Below are 15,519 nucleotides of genomic sequence, written 5' to 3' on the forward strand. Positions count from 1 at the left end.
TCACCGACAGTGGCGTAGCAGCCGAAAATTTTGGGGGGGGGGCAAAAAGTTTGAACTTTTTGTTTAGCTTTTGTCATTATATTTACCGCCGTAACGAACACAATAACAATGCTAGCAAACCATTTCGAGCAGCAACTGACTAAGTGTTAACGCAACTACTCCATTTCCAAGAAAACAATTCAAACACCAAAATCTGACTTTTAAGTAGCCTAGAAAAACTACAATAATGTATAGCAAATGTAACATTAACTACATCGTTTGTGACGTAACAGTGCATGACAATTGAAGGTGTGGCATGCCTGTGATCGACTGTTGTGGTACTACTCATAAATGCTAAAAAAACAAAGTATTAAGAGTAAAATATTTATAAATTTTGGGGGGGCCATGGCCCCTCCCCCCCTGGCTACGCCTATGGTCACCGATCAACTTTTTTATAAATTCGTTTAACGATTCAAAACTCAGCACTTAATCATTAATCTTATACAAAACTTCAGTACATCAAAATTATTAACATATGCTTAAATAAACTGCAAAGTTCACCTAAAAAGGCTTATTAATTCCATAGGTGTAGCCAGGGGGTGGCCTGAGGGGCCATGCCCCCCCCCCAAAAATTTATAAATATTTTACTCCTAATAACTTGTTTTTTTTTAGCATTGATGAGAAGTATCACAACAGTCGATCACAGTCATGCCACACCTTCAGTTGTCATGCATTGTTACCGGTACGTCACAAACGATGTAGTTAATATAACGTTTGCTATACAATAATGTAGTTTTACTACTTTTAGACAGTTTTTGCTCTTTGACTGTTTTTTCAGTATTGCGTTAACATTCAGTCAGTTGCTGCTCGAAACGGCTTGCTAACAATGTTATTTGTGTTAGTTATGGCAGTTAACATAATGACAAAGGCTAAACAAAAATTTGAACTTTTTGCACCCAAAAAAAAAAAATTTTTTTTCGGCTGGCTACGCCACTGATTAAATCGCTATACCTAAATGTACTAAAATTGAATTGTAGAACATTACCGACTAAGTTTTTTTTACAGTGTAGCAAATTTGGTAGTGTAAGAACTACCCAACAAATTAATATGTAACGTGTTTAAATGAAAAAAAAACAATAAGCCTATTAAGCAAACTATAGTTTCTAGATTAAAGCAGAGTAAATTGTATTAATAACTTTTATTGGTGCTACAACAGTGTATCTTTGAACATGCAAAAAGGAGAGCATTAGGTACAAAATCTCCGAGTAAAATGACAGAAGAACTTAATTGTAGCATACAATTAACATGTAAACATCGGCAAATTAACGTTTATCAGCACACAAACTGTTGGGAAGTAATTTCATCCCATGCCTTTCCGGCAAGCTTTCTTGGTTCTTTGCATTTCATCAAGTGTTCATCTTGTATCACCGAGCTGTGATAAAAAAGTATTTAGTGAAAGAGGCTAAGAAAATTGCAATCCAAAGCAAAACTTTAATCGGGACCTAATACGCGATAACAAAACGATTAGGCCTACACATAGCTTGCTTACGCAGCAGCACCTTAAGTTAATGTGCGTACTTGGTAATACTTGTACTATGGATAACTGCCTTTTACTTGCCTGTTTTCCTGCATGATCTTAAGCCACTTCAAATTACAGTCGCACGTCCATTGATCTCCCCATAAATATATCTCGGATATCGAAGGAACAACGTCTGTTGAAAATACTCCCTCTGCCAATGTCTTTAAAGGGTTGTCGTTCAACCAAAGTGTCTGAACAATATTAATTAAAAAACGTTATATCGCAAAAAAAATATAATTAACTAGGGCTACCATATTTTCAGCACACAAAAAGAGCACATGTTTTTGCCAACAAGGATAATGAAAGGAGAATTGTTACGTTTGAGTTTGATGATGTTTTATATTTCCTTGGTAGTTGCAGGCAAAAGTTACAAAAACAAAGTAAAGCAAAAGTTACAAAACAGACACAAAAACAACAAATCAAATTTATTTTTTAGATTTAGCTTATGATATACTTTGCGGTTTTTTAACGAATGATCATTTTTAACGATATCGTGAAATTGTTTACACGAAATATCATTGAAACTATATACAACCGCCAAGACAGTAATTTTTCGGAAATAAATACAATGTCTCGCTAAAAGTCTTGTTGAAAGTATAAGTAACTTTACTAGCAATGCGAAAAAATAGGACATTTGGGCATTTTTGAGCGTCCTCGGAAGACCATTACCATATGTTGAGAAAAAAGGACAAATCCTCCTAAAAGAGGACATATGGTAGCGCTACAATTGACGTAATCGTAGTTATGCGAGCGCTTGTAATAAAAAGCGCCAAAAAGCAACATCACTGCCACATAGTTCACGAACATTGCAAAATAGTCGACATAATTAGGACGTACAAGTCGGATTTTGCAAAACAAAGAAATTAATTTTCTAAAATTAAAAACTAAAAATGAGCACAAATGTGCATCGCAACATTTTCTGACTGCCACTTTTATATTATAGCATCAATCCCTAAATGATAGTTATTTGTAGCCTACTTTCAGTTTAGACATTCCCCTGAAAGCACCGACGTCGACACGCGGAATCTTGCTCAAGCTAAGATCGATCTCAGTTACTGAATGTAGACTGTAAAACGTAAAGTTTGTAAGAGGGCTGGACACCGTACAGTCCATCAATTCCAACATGGTGAGGTTGACAAGGCCGCGAAACGCGAAATCTTCTATCGTTGTGAGGCTGCTTTGCCAAATCGGCAAATCAACTAGCTGTAATTGCAAAAAAATATTTCGGACAACAAAAAATATGCTATAGGACTTGACATGGTAAGCTGTAAATCCCCTTTAATATAAGGTTGTTTTTACGAAAAGGATGCACTGATCAACAGTGTTAGCATGGTTGTTTGGATCGACGTTTCCCCTTTAAACATGATGAGTTGCACAGTGTTAGAGGCACGGTACATCTATAGCCGAGGTCATAAGTTCTAACCTCACCGCAGGCTAGTTTTGCTTTGCGTTCATCATTAGTCGACTGATTCGACTTGTCCAGTATTTTTCAACCTTTGGGTCGCGAAAAAATTAAGTCACCGTTTGTTTTGGTTGGGTCACCGGCCGTATTCGTTTACAAGATTAGGTTTGTTGAAATTTTTTCTTGGTAACATTTCCAAAAAAATCAGAAAATTGCAAGTTGCAATACCAAGACATGGTTAATTGTAATTAAGAAACGAACTTTTTCATGCTAATGTCATACGTAACAGCCTAATCCAGGGGTTTCCAACAAGCGGCACGCGTGCCAAATGTGGCACGCGACGCAATAAAAAATGGCACGCAAGCCCCCTCAAAATACTTTCAGTCAATTGTCAAAAAACACTAAATTTGTTATACAGCCAATTACCATTGTTTGTTTACATTATATGACAATCGCGGCAATTAAAACAACTAACAATTGTAGTGGAAGCCATCATTCGCATAATTATATAGCTTGGTGTAAACTGTAAAGAAACAAGTAGCAAAGTCAGCTCACCGATGGACACTTAGATGCAGTAATGCGCGGAGCTACTACACAGCTAAAAGTAATGCAGTGGTCGGCAAACTGTTGGATAGTTTAGTGTTAGTTGCGGGCCCGCGTGATAGCCATACATTCATTGCACCCTGTTTTAAAAATACACGTGGCTTAGAATGTTTATATTGTCTCAGCGTGGTTCACACCCACGTGCTAAATGTGGTCCTGAGCAGCCTACCCGTCGAACTATACTTTTTGCCAAGTTGAACTATATGTATACGGAAAAATTTTTCGCGCTTCTCGCGTAAATGCTTAGTTTTATAGTATGTTTTACATCATGGTATGGCAGTGTTATGGCCATCAAGGCGCCGTGTTATACTTCAACATAAAAACAAATATCCTGATTCCGACACTGTTTTCTCGGTTTTACGTAATGGGCCTTCAATAGCTCTGAAAAGAGAACTTTGGGCCGCGACAAAATAAGTTAGCCGACCACTGCCCTAATGGTTTGCTTGATTAAATAAGGAAATTGTTTTCATGTGCTAATAAACCTTTTATTATTAAAAAAATAATTACCAAACTTTGGCACGGGAAGAAGTTATAAGATAAAAATTGACACGCCGACATGTTTGAGTTGGACACCCCTGGCCTAATCGCTTAAAAAACGCTTGGTTGTTTTACTTGGCTGGGTCGCCGCTAAAAAGGTTGGAAACACTAGGTCAGTGGTTCTTAAACTTTTTGAGACACCCCCCTTTTACAATTTTAACCAAACTCGCGCCCCACCTTGTTTCAAAATAAAAACACATAAAGCATAACAGCAATTTATTTCCAGAATTGCATCAATACGAAGGATGTAACGGTTTTTAACCAAGCCTAACCTAGGGTTGCCATATTTTGAAACGCGGAATTTCCGACAAATTTACCGCGGTTTCAGTGGCCAATTCCATATCAGGGACCTTAAAAACACTCAAAAATGACGTCAAAAATCTCTGAAAATGGGGTGGAGTAGGGATTTGGGGGCTTTAAGAATACATTTTAAGTTACATAAAACTAGAAAATAGATTAGTAATGCTTTCTTGCCCTTGTTTAACATAAAAATAACAAGGCTTCTGTGTTTTTAAAGAAAAACGAACCGTATCGTATCGTGCAAAAACTCTTTTCAAAAGCAAAAACAAAATGATTAAAAAGCCATAAACTTGATAGTGTGTGTCGTAACAATGAACAGTATTTTCAAACAATTAACAGTATTAGCACTTTCTCTGTGAATATTTGCGCTATTTATTAAACAGACGAAAAATTAAACAAATTTTGGTATTAACAAATATCGTTTTTAATCGCATGCGTGCGTGCGGCACACACCATGTTTTCCTCAATGGCCGATCAGAGCAGGTAACTTAATCACGTGATTAATGCGTTAGCATAAAGTTTTTGTGGAATCATCTCCTCACAAAACGAAAATACTAACCTTAAAATCAACAGGAATATTCTACGCGACAGAAAAAACTAATGTGTGATAACTCGATGTTGTCCATTCAATGATTACCATAAAGTTTAGTCATAATTAATACAGATTTTATCAATTTTCGCGCCCCCCTTATGAACCTCACACGCCCTCCAGTTTAAGAACCACTGCACTAGCTAATGGTATGGCCGTGTGTCTTTTATTCATATGCTGTAACTGTAGTTTTATTGCGAAATCGTATATAGCGCTTAATACTAAAAAAAATACAACAAAAAAGTGTAACTCGTCATATTTTGATGGGAAGGTCCGATATGACAGTTGTCGCCACCCTTAAAGTAATTGCCCTTTCAGAGATCGCCTACGTTAATTATAGGACTAGGCTATCAGTGCATCTAAATGCAGTTCTGTCAGTTTTTCTAACTATAATCCTACTACGATTTAAAAAAAGGAAACAAAATAAGAGCGTATCGTTTCTGTTTATAATAAAGAAGCTCAATATAATTTACTTTACCTGTGTCATATTCACAAATGCATCTTTGTGGAGAATTGTAACAGGATTTCCAACCAAGTCAAGATACAAAACACTGTGAGGGATTTTCTCAGGCGGTTTTGTCAAAAAATTGAAGCGAAGGTTAAGGTTGGTCAGCTTTTTAAGTCCTAAATAGAAATTGAACAGTGGTATTTTTTAAATCAAACAGTGATCATTAAATGTGTTGTTTTTAATATACAGTTAAAGTCCATTTCTGATAAGCAGGTTACATATAATAGCCTATAACAACACAGTCCCAAACCATTTGGATATTTTAAGATATTTGAATCTACATAACATTTGATAAAATTTCACTTAAAAATAAAACGTTGATAAATTTTTCTTGTGTTAAATAAAACTAAGAATTAAAGGATTTAACGTTGTCTAGAAACATTTTCTAACCTTGAAAAGTTGTTGTTGAAAGTGATGAATCAGATATGTTATTAAAGGAAATGTCGAGTTCTGTCAAATTTGGGGCAGACGAGCCAAAGCTTTTCGAAATATTGTTAATCTGATTTTCCTCCAGGCTGAGAATGGTCAGATTTGATAACAATTGCACGCCAAAATCGAGTTTTGTTAGCTGGAAAACAGTTTTAACCCTAAGTGACACGCATACAAACCATTGTGGACTACATTAATTTTGACCCTCTCCAAAAGTGGTGCTGCTCGTATATATTTCGGTCAGCCATAATCTTACTATATACGTTCCTACAAAAAAAAAACACATACAAACAAAAAAACAAACAGTTTCGATTATGGCTACCTTTGTGAAGTAAAATGAAATTTGCATTGTTACCTGGTTGTCAATGATATATAAAGCATTAAGGAATCGTGGAAGCATTTTCGGAATTTCGTCAAATTGATTAGATGTCAAGTCCAACATTTCCAAGCTAGTCGTCTCCTTGAAAGTCTAGAAACAAAAAACATCTTAGTATATTTTGCAATACATTCTTTGCAACAGATGAAAAGGGTTAACGCTTTATTGTCTAAGCGTATATATAGGAACATGTATTAATTTTTAATTAAATTACACCAAACAGAGTTTCTGACATTCCGTGAAAATCGTTTGGCGATGAGAAGTCTGGAAGCACAAAATGATGTATTGTTGTTAAGCAGTGTTTTGTTGTCTTAAACATCTTCTGCTTATATTTAAATGAATTACTATATTTATTGTAAAAAAAATCAACCTGTTCAGCAAAGTTGCCCTTGATTGAATTTCCAGCAAGCATAAGTTGCTCTAGTTGCTTCAACCCAGAGAAGCTGTCATTTGGAACGCTAGTCAAACTGTTGTAGGAGAGATCAACGATACGCGATTGGATCGGAAGCTTCGGTATTGACGTTAATTCCAACCTTATAATGATTTAATTAATTACCAGAAATGATTTGCTTTCAAGCACACGGGCGGATCTAGGATTTTAGTATGTGTGACTGTGTGATATAAAAAAGCAAAAACCTCATAAGGAAATCGGAAATCGGGAAATTGGGGGCAAGCATAATGAAACTAAGGCCAAGCGTGCAAAAATACGCTTATATTGTATAAATTATTGTATACCCTTTTTGAAAAAAAGTGAGTCGTTGCGCATTGTGCACCTAAAAATTGTTTTTGAATAGGAGATCGATTAAGCTCGCCGAAAGCGCAAATCTTTTGTATATTATATAGTAAAAGTTGGCATAAAATAGAATTTTAGGGTGGGCTTGCCCTTATCTGCCAGAATCTGCTCCTGTTTATGCATACACAAAAAGTCATACAAATTGTAATATATAAAAAGATAAATAGGCAAGAAGTGAAAGTATCCTTATAAAGAACTGAAACCACGTAACAGAAAGCATTTTTATGTTTTCAACTATTTGACCATGAACAACTGTTATAATGACAAGGTAAACAAATAAAGGGGAAGTTACACCCATATTTTAGCCTACCTCGAACAATTTACCAATCCATTTCTGTCGCACTCACATGGATGAGGACAATCCACTTTTACTTTATTCGTCCAAACAGCGGGAAATAAACGGCTGTCAATTAACCCACCAAATCTCCTCACCTCACGTTCCTTTGGCAATGATACAATATTGGGCTTAAAGCTTACCTTGTTTGAACTAACTGATTGTGGGTTTAGCAGCAATAAACTGGCCTGTAGTAATAGTACAAACAACTTGGGGTTCAACATTATTTTGGTATCAGACCTAAACCTATGATGTTATTTTAAAGCATGATTACAAATTTTAGAAGAAAACAAAAAAGTGTAAATATCACATAGTTTCCAAATAATGTCCAAGTATGTATTGATAATGCGGTCACGCAAAAAGAACTCAAATGTTATATGCAACAAACGCTCGTAGATGCCAGACGTATATTTGACTATACTGTGTCATACGAAATTCAAAAATAAAATTAACCCTACATAGCCAACATAAACTTGAAAATCTATGCCTGTTCAACATTTCCGTTTGAAAAATCTGTCTTGGTTTTACAAAAATATTAATGGATTAAATCATTGCGACTAACAAAACAATTTTACTAAAACGTTGCGTTGTAAAATGCGCCCTAAATTACTGTTAGCACACGTCCTTATTGCTTTGCCATCCTTTTAAAATGAACACCAACTCGTTATATGGTTTGTGCATAACAGCTCATCGAGTATTTGTATATGGCAAACAACTTTGTATAAGGAGCTTGCAAGGCCCATTTTTAATATTTAATCTCAGGCAAAGCAGTAGGGTCTATTTAAAACAAGTTAAAGAAAATTGTGTTGGAATTGTAGACATAATTGATATATTTTTATATTTTATAAAAAAAAATGGGATAACTTACCAACGAAGCAAGCTATGCCTAAAAAAATTAAGGTGCAGCGGTAAATACGTAAATGTTTCGTCTGTATAAACGGAATGAAAATGTTGTTCACCATTGGCTTTTGACAATATTATAAATGTCAAACCTGTCTAACAAAAATATAGGGGGTAAATTTTCCGTATTTGTCTCTTCGCGTTTATTTAAAAAAATACTTTTGTAAAAATCATCCAAACGATAATGTGTTTTCTTAATGCTAAATCTGTAGTCAAATAACGCTAAACCGTTTACTTTTATTACTGTTTGATCCACTATAGTTGTCCCACGAAATTTTTGTAGGTGGTTTTTGAGGAATGTTAAAACTATAATACACAAGCAAATTTTAGAGGCGGTTAAAGTATAATAACACATCTATTCAACGTGTACGGCTGAGGGTATTTTTATACTTTGTACTCACAGTTTTTCGTAAAAAAAATGTATTTTTTGTTGGGAAAAATAGTGTAAATATTTTATATTTATATAGACATTTTCACTAAGCTACCTTGCGATAGTAACTAGTTCAATAGAAACTGAAATGTTTCAGCGGCCTTACAAAAGTTTCGGTATATCATTACGAGTTAAAACAAGATGCGGCGAACAACAAATTATAACAATGTTAGTTGGTAGCGTAGACAGCGGCGGATCTATTCAGGAGTTAAAAGCACGAGACCATTTTTCATAAACTAGATTTTTTGCTCCTTGCGAAATGCAATGTCTGCCAAATTATCGAGTTAATGCATATTTTTGCGCTGTTTGCACAAATATATAATGTCTTGACAATATGGTGTGAGAGATTCGTTCTGACTAAAATTGCCTAAATAAAACGCAACACCCAAAAATATTTTAGCAGCGAAGCCGAATAACTAAAAAAGTTGTAAAACTTTGTCGTGTGTGACATAAGATTGAATCGAACTTGCTAACAAGAACGAATTTCACGAGTTACCAACTTTGGAAATAATATTTGCAAATATATTAAAAGTTTTTGACTTTTAAGCACATTTTTCCTCTATTATTTGTGTCCGCGGCTGTAGTGCGCTCTGTAGACTGAGATTTTCAACGAAATTTTACTTTTTCTGTTTGCGCAAATTCATAACGTCTTTGCAACATGGTCAATGGCCACTGCATCGTAAATCGCATTTGTCCAACTTTTAAAATAAGAGAAGCACACGCGAACTTTTACGATACGTCAAAGTTTCTTTCAAGTAAAAGTTTTTCGACTGAAACCAAATAAGTCAAATTTTATAATTTTCATTCTTGCCGCCGTTAGACCATTTTAAACTATGGGCTATACAGCCCTGGTTAAGGAAGGCTCTCCTCTTTTTCGCTATTTTATTCTGTATACTTTTCCTGATGTACAAGTAAACAAACTGTCCCACATTATGACATTCGTTTTGCGTAAGTATCGTGTATTACCCGATGAAACTATTGCAACATATGGCAAAATTGTCTAAAATACTATGGAATGCAACATTAATTTAAAAGGAAACCACAATTCAAAGCATCATCAATTTCGGCGGTGAATGTTGCCTCGCCAGAGTAAAATGGTTCTCCCGCCACTTCTATTGTCACAGCGTCGTATTTGCCACACTTTGTTGTATCAACAACTTTTGCAGTAAATCTACAAACGAAAACACATCGGCGAAACTAACAATGGCCGTCGATCATTTGCAGAACAAAATCAACTTAAGCTTCTTAGAGTAATAGACTTATACCAAAACCAACGTCAGCTTCTAACGCACAAAAAATAAGACATTTTTGTTTAACTCTTTGCAAAAGGGCCGTTAGAATCCTAAAAAAACATTGCTATTGTTACAATTACGTACGGAAAATGGTAAATATCGTTAACCAGTATTGAGTTCATGCTTATATAGGTTCATTTTATTTTTAAAAAAACAAGACATAAAGCTAAAAAAGCACAAAAACATATGTCGTATACCGAAAAGTTGACATTGGTGTAGTTTATTTTCTCCGCATTTTGTTAACGCAATAAGCGTATTGTGAAACATAAATTAAACTAAAAATCCATACTTTTCTGTTTAATGCACTCTTTGTTTTTTGTACTTGTTTTCAATATTTAAAAATACGAGCAAGTTTTATAGGTAGATATATATTATTACAAATATGTACGCCTACTATGCACGGATAATAATTTAGCCAATAGCCGTATTTGTGGTGTTCACATTTGTTTTGTGCATCAGTGAACCAGTGCATCTCGTATAGTCTAACTTTAACTTTAGACAACAACAAACAATCACTGTAAAACCAAGTGACAACTCTTAGGCCCCTTTTTTGGTTTACCTTGACTTGGTATTTGGGTTTTCAAAGTTTTTCTTCTGGCCAATTGAAACCTTTTTGGTATAATGAAGCAGTGCCATCCTGGCGGTTACGCCTGACCCACATGGACTTCTATCAACCTGGATGCAAATAACAACATAGATTGGCACTGCAATAACTTTTCTTGGACAAGAAATAATAAAGTGTCCGGGTTCACACAGATTACACAGTTTATTTGTTCGTCTAAATTGTTATTTAGTGGACTTGTAAAATAATTGGTCTGTGCTATCAAAAACACTCTTTACAAGTTTAATGTACAACGTCATCGATTTGAGGCTGCTCGTCACCGTATTGCTAACACGAAAACAATGCGTTTTTATGCTTTTCTGGCGACTTTCAAGGGAAGAAAGTAACAATTTTTTTTTAATGCTGGTTGCTCATGAATGATAATATTGCAGATCCATGTTGTCTAATATAATCATTTGCGTTCAAAACATACCTGAGATTGTCCAAATACACATAAATTAGCCATCGGGTCGTCCGTTGGCCAGGTTGTACCATTGGTAAATATCACTCCATAAAGATTTGATGGCTGCAGACTATTCGGATGTTCAATGTCCAACTACAAAACAAGCATTTATTTATCCATATAAGCCATTTAAACGGAATTCCTGTTTTCATTCGATTATCGTATATTTTAACAGCGCATACCTTGTCTGTCAGAGCTTTCCGAATTAGTGTTGCAACATCCGCTAGTGTACGTGATTTTGTGTTTGCAAAATTTAGATTGAGGGCATTAATATTCACAAATGCATAAAAGGCACCTCCGTATGAAACATCCACTGGGATTTTTCCATATCCGTCAATATTTAGAAGAAGATTTGTCTGCAAAGATAATTAAAAATAAATGTATTCAATACATATACCATTCATGACAAGTCAATATTTTTACATTTATAACGTTCAATATGTATTATAAGGACTATCAATAAACTTCCTAACATTGTTGTACCTGTTGATCAATCAATTAATTAAAGAATTAGAAATGATTGACATATTTTTAAATCTCAAAAACATAGAGGCTACATTTTTACAAAACATAAAATAAAAATTTACAAATTACTTCCCCAGGATGATTAACGAACAACCAACAGCCAACAAACTTCGTTGGAACATGATGATTTAAATTTTCTTTTGTTATTATCTTGGATCACTATATCCATAGGTGCCCTGACAGACGCGCACAGGCATCAGGTAATTGTAGTCTCTAACTATATATATAGGCTACATTTAAATGAATAAAAAATAACTATTCAAGAAAGTAAATAATAGCAAGCGTTTATATGGTCGATGAAGGCTACGCTCTCCTCAGAACCAACTAAGAAACGTTAGGTAGCACATTGGTGTTCTTGCTACTTGTTTTGGCCTGTCTTATCATAAAAAACTTTGCTCCGATTTTAGAGTTTAAATCAGGGAGTCGAACCGTTTAATTTTCCTGTGTCGGTTGGGGTTGAATGCTTTTTGAAATAGTTCAGTTCCGGATTCGATTCAGATTAGCCCCAGTTCAACTATAGTTATTTCAAAACCGATTGTAAAGGGTTCGGGTTCAATATAAGGTATATTAAACGAACCGTTGGTGAATAAATGTATAAACAACACTTATGAAATAACAGTAACTCGTATTTAATCTTAAGTTCTAGAAGATTTATAAAAAAAATGTTAATAAAGATCGAGTTCAGGTTCGAATCTACTTTTTGGTTTAAGATGAGAGTCGATTGGTATATTTGAATTGCAACAATATCAAAAATTTATCCAACATTTACTTACTTCTAAAACAAACGCTGGTACGCTGTGGAACCGAACTCCTTTGGTCTTTTGGTTAGAGCATGAAACAAACGCCTTCACAAGACCGCATGGACACTGGATATTTACTTGTGTTTCCGGTTCATTGTATTTGACAATTTTCTGATCAACGCAGTACCTAGAACACGAAGATTCCCCAAAGGTTTAAGATGGACGTTTTTGGAAAGGCCGTGGCCTTAAAAACTGGTTGCAAGGCATGTTCACGTCCTATTACTACCAGCTTGTCAAATCTAGGATATTTATAGGCCCTAGCTTTCTTGAATCACAATTTATTTTTCGTGTGTTTTTGCCACCCCTGCATCCGACCAGCTAAAAGACTTTCCCTTTTTTTCCGAATAGAAGAATAATAGAAAAATAGAAATTTGCAATCACTCTAAGATTATAAGTTTGAGCCTTTCGGGTGACTTTTAGCATGCATTCCAACATGTTTAAATAGCTCAATTTAAGGCGGTACTTATTGCGGGTTATCGCAAAAATAATAGTGTCATATTTGACGCGTATGTTTTAGGTCCTTATCACTTACCTACTAATGGCAATTGTAGCGTGGCCACACATTGTGCCATACCCATTATTTAGTAGGAAAAAGAAACCCGCGTCTGCATCAGGGTGGTCTGGAACAACCGATACAGCGCCATACATATCACGGTGCCCTCTCGGTTCCAAAATCAAAAATCTGTAACTACGTAATTATCGTGAGTAAAATGTTCTTTCAAAATCATACGCATCCAGGCTGACGAATTTCATAAAACTGTTTAACATATTAAAGTTGTTTAATATTTATTTTGTGTAGTTGTCTGTTAGTCGGTCTGTTATCTGTCCCTCTTTCGTTAAGTCGGTGGAAAGAAAATATAAAAACGTGCTATACGAACTACTTTGTTTTACGTGTACAACGCCGAGTATTTTGTTTAGTTTACAATAAACATGGCTGCACTTTTTTGAAGTCAATAAGAATAAAAAAAACATATTTCCGTCGTTCTACCTATTTTATAAAATGTATCAAAACCACTTTATTTCCTAGGAAAATTATTTAATCTATTGTCCCGTATTTCCGTTTCCTTACTGTCTTATGTGATCCAAATTTTCTTTAAAGTATTTCATTTTTTCCAGAATGGTGTCTCCCTTTATTTCAGGCAAACCTTTATGGACGATCCTTACGGGTCCACCTCCTGTGTGCATTTCAACAGTTTTTATGCATAGGTTTTCCATTTGGCGTGAAATCCCAAAAAAAGAGCACAAAATTTCTTAATCACACAATCACTAAAAATAGCAATTTTTGTGGTAAGCCATGCTTTTTTACTCATTGCATCCGTATACTATACTTTTTCGCGCACACCAAGCTGCCTAAACTATTGCAATTAGTGATACATGTCCTTGCAGTTTTGTGTGGGTAAGCCAAAAGACTACTAAACTGAACAATCAAACTTAACTAATAAACACATTGACTAAACTATAGACCTTCCTTTATTCAATAATAGATCCCCTGTTTAATTGTTAACAAACGTTTTTGCAATCTATATTCAAGCCGCCTGCTTCTTCTTTAGGATGACTGACATCGAAGCTCGTAGTGGTACAATGAATTAAAAAACGCAAAGGTGAAAATGTAAGACAAACGCGAGCGGCTACTTTTGTTGGCTAGTACAGTGGTCGGCAACCGCCGGTCCGCGGACCGCTACCGGTCCGCGAGGAGTTTGCTACCGGTCCGTAGCAGGGTTGCCAAATTAAAATTTTGATTTAAACCCAAACTTTAAACACCTTGAATGAAGTAAAACAATGTGTATTTTTATTTTAAAACAAGCTAAATTTCGTTCTAATATGCTCCATGGTTGATTGATATGATCAAAAATCACCATTAGTATCAACTATCAAGCTCTCGTGAGGTTCAAAACAACTAGTGTGCTGTAGCCATATACGTTAGATATAGACTAGCACGTTCACAACATACAAAAATGCACATTTTTATAGCAAAATCTAACTCCTAGTACTTACAATATATCGAAAAATTGGCCAAAATATCATCTTCTTTTATGTTTAAGCGTCCTGAACAAAAAGTGCAATAAAATAAATTCATACAAAAAATGGTTGTAAACAATGTCCAATAATGAAATAATTTATTGTTTTGATATTTAAGCAGGAAAGTTTCGAAAAAATGTATGCTTTTTAATTAGTTTTGGTAAGTTTAAGCTTCCGTCTATAGTTTTAGCCTCTATAAATATAGTTTTTGCTTTAAAAATGTCAGAAAAAGGCCTGATTATTTTTCTGACATCAACCACGTTTAAAATATGCCAGATGTTTGAAATTTGTTGTCAAAAAATCCAATCTGGCATTTTTGTACATATGTCTATTTTATACGTTTTAGGTGTTGGTCTGTGCTTCGTACTTTTTTATATAACCATTATTTTATATTTTGAAGTCAAAGTGTCGTGTAGGGTCTGGTCAAAAAAGGGATCTAAAATACATTATATATAATACAAAGTGTAACTTATTTTAAAAGAATGCTTTAAATACTCTTATTTTAACAAGCTGGTAGAAGTAGGAATAGGTAATAATGGTATACAAGCAGTGGTGGGATTTAGCCGGTTCGCACCTGTTCAATAGAACCGATCGACTCACGAAATTTTATGAGCTCGTCCAACCGGTTAGCATTACTGTCAATGGATTTTTGTATCTAATCTTGATACACCGATTTTTGAGATCCAAGTAGCTCACGTGTTGTTTTCAAAATATGCGATGGCCAAGTTCGCACGTAACAGTTATACATGGTTTTAATTTTTATAGTTTTAGTGATTTTACTTTTGTGATTGTTTGTTTGGGGACGACTGCTGCTTTATTTTGCTATTGCACTGTCTTCTATTTATCTTCGTAAAACGAAGTTCTGCCGTATTTATAAAAAAATAATCAGTATATTTGCCGAATAATATGACTTTTGATAACAGAACCGGCTAAAAAATATGACATTTCTGATAGAACCGGCTGACAAAAATTGAATCATACCACTGTATACAAGTGTAATTTAAGAAAAAAACGTTAAAGGCTTAAAAGTTTTTTTAAAATGGGCCGCGGGCTTGGTTAA

General features: G+C 34.9%; 2 protein-coding genes across 2 annotated transcripts; both read right to left on the reverse strand.

Annotated features, from left to right (window-relative positions):
- Positions 1 to 1,311: 1,311 nt before the first annotated feature.
- On the reverse strand, positions 1,312 to 7,653 carry LOC146169222 (leucine-rich repeat transmembrane protein FLRT1-like). The gene is made up of 8 exons (XM_083386322.1): positions 7,406 to 7,653; positions 6,673 to 6,835; positions 6,282 to 6,395; positions 5,888 to 6,065; positions 5,468 to 5,613; positions 2,537 to 2,761; positions 1,598 to 1,749; positions 1,312 to 1,411 (listed from the first exon to the last, which is right to left on the reverse strand). Exons 1-8 carry the CDS (start codon positions 7,651 to 7,653, stop codon positions 1,312 to 1,314), a joined length of 1,326 nt encoding a protein of 441 aa, XP_083242448.1.
- Positions 7,654 to 9,782: 2,129 nt separating this feature from the next.
- Positions 9,783 to 13,655, reverse strand: LOC146169223 (trans-L-3-hydroxyproline dehydratase-like). The gene is made up of 7 exons (XM_083386323.1): positions 13,510 to 13,655; positions 12,973 to 13,122; positions 12,414 to 12,567; positions 11,298 to 11,471; positions 11,086 to 11,208; positions 10,611 to 10,726; positions 9,783 to 9,930 (listed from the first exon to the last, which is right to left on the reverse strand). Exons 1-7 carry the CDS (start codon positions 13,653 to 13,655, stop codon positions 9,783 to 9,785), a joined length of 1,011 nt encoding a protein of 336 aa, XP_083242449.1.
- Positions 13,656 to 15,519: the final 1,864 nt, after the last annotated feature.

This window comes from Ascidiella aspersa, chromosome 1, assembly GCF_963924565.1.
Source record: "Ascidiella aspersa chromosome 1, kaAscAspe10.2, whole genome shotgun sequence".
Lineage (NCBI taxonomy): Eukaryota > Metazoa > Chordata > Ascidiacea > Phlebobranchia > Ascidiidae > Ascidiella > Ascidiella aspersa.

What these genes read in the sequence shown, in the direction of transcription:
- LOC146169222 (XM_083386322.1), bottom strand. Translation starts at nt 7,653, where the DNA reads ATGTTGAACCCCAAGTTGTTTGTACTATTACTACAGGCCAGTTTATTG. An exon ending in AGGGCAACTTTGCTGAACAG is followed by an intron (nt 6,396 to 6,672) that starts GTTGATTTTTTT and finishes TTTTGTTTCTAG; the next exon opens with ACTTTCAAGGAGACGACTAG. An exon ending in CATTTGTGAATATGACACAG is followed by an intron (nt 2,762 to 5,467) that starts GTAAAGTAAATT and finishes TTGCAATTACAG; the next exon opens with CTAGTTGATTTGCCGATTTG.
- LOC146169223 (XM_083386323.1), bottom strand. Translation starts at nt 13,655, where the DNA reads ATGGAAAACCTATGCATAAAAACTGTTGAAATGCACACAGGAGGTGGA. An exon ending in GCTACAATTGCCATTAGTAG is followed by an intron (nt 12,568 to 12,972) that starts GTAAGTGATAAG and finishes TTCGTGTTCTAG; the next exon opens with GTACTGCGTTGATCAGAAAA. An exon ending in GTGTATTTGGACAATCTCAG is followed by an intron (nt 10,727 to 11,085) that starts GTATGTTTTGAA and finishes ATTTGCATCCAG; the next exon opens with GTTGATAGAAGTCCATGTGG.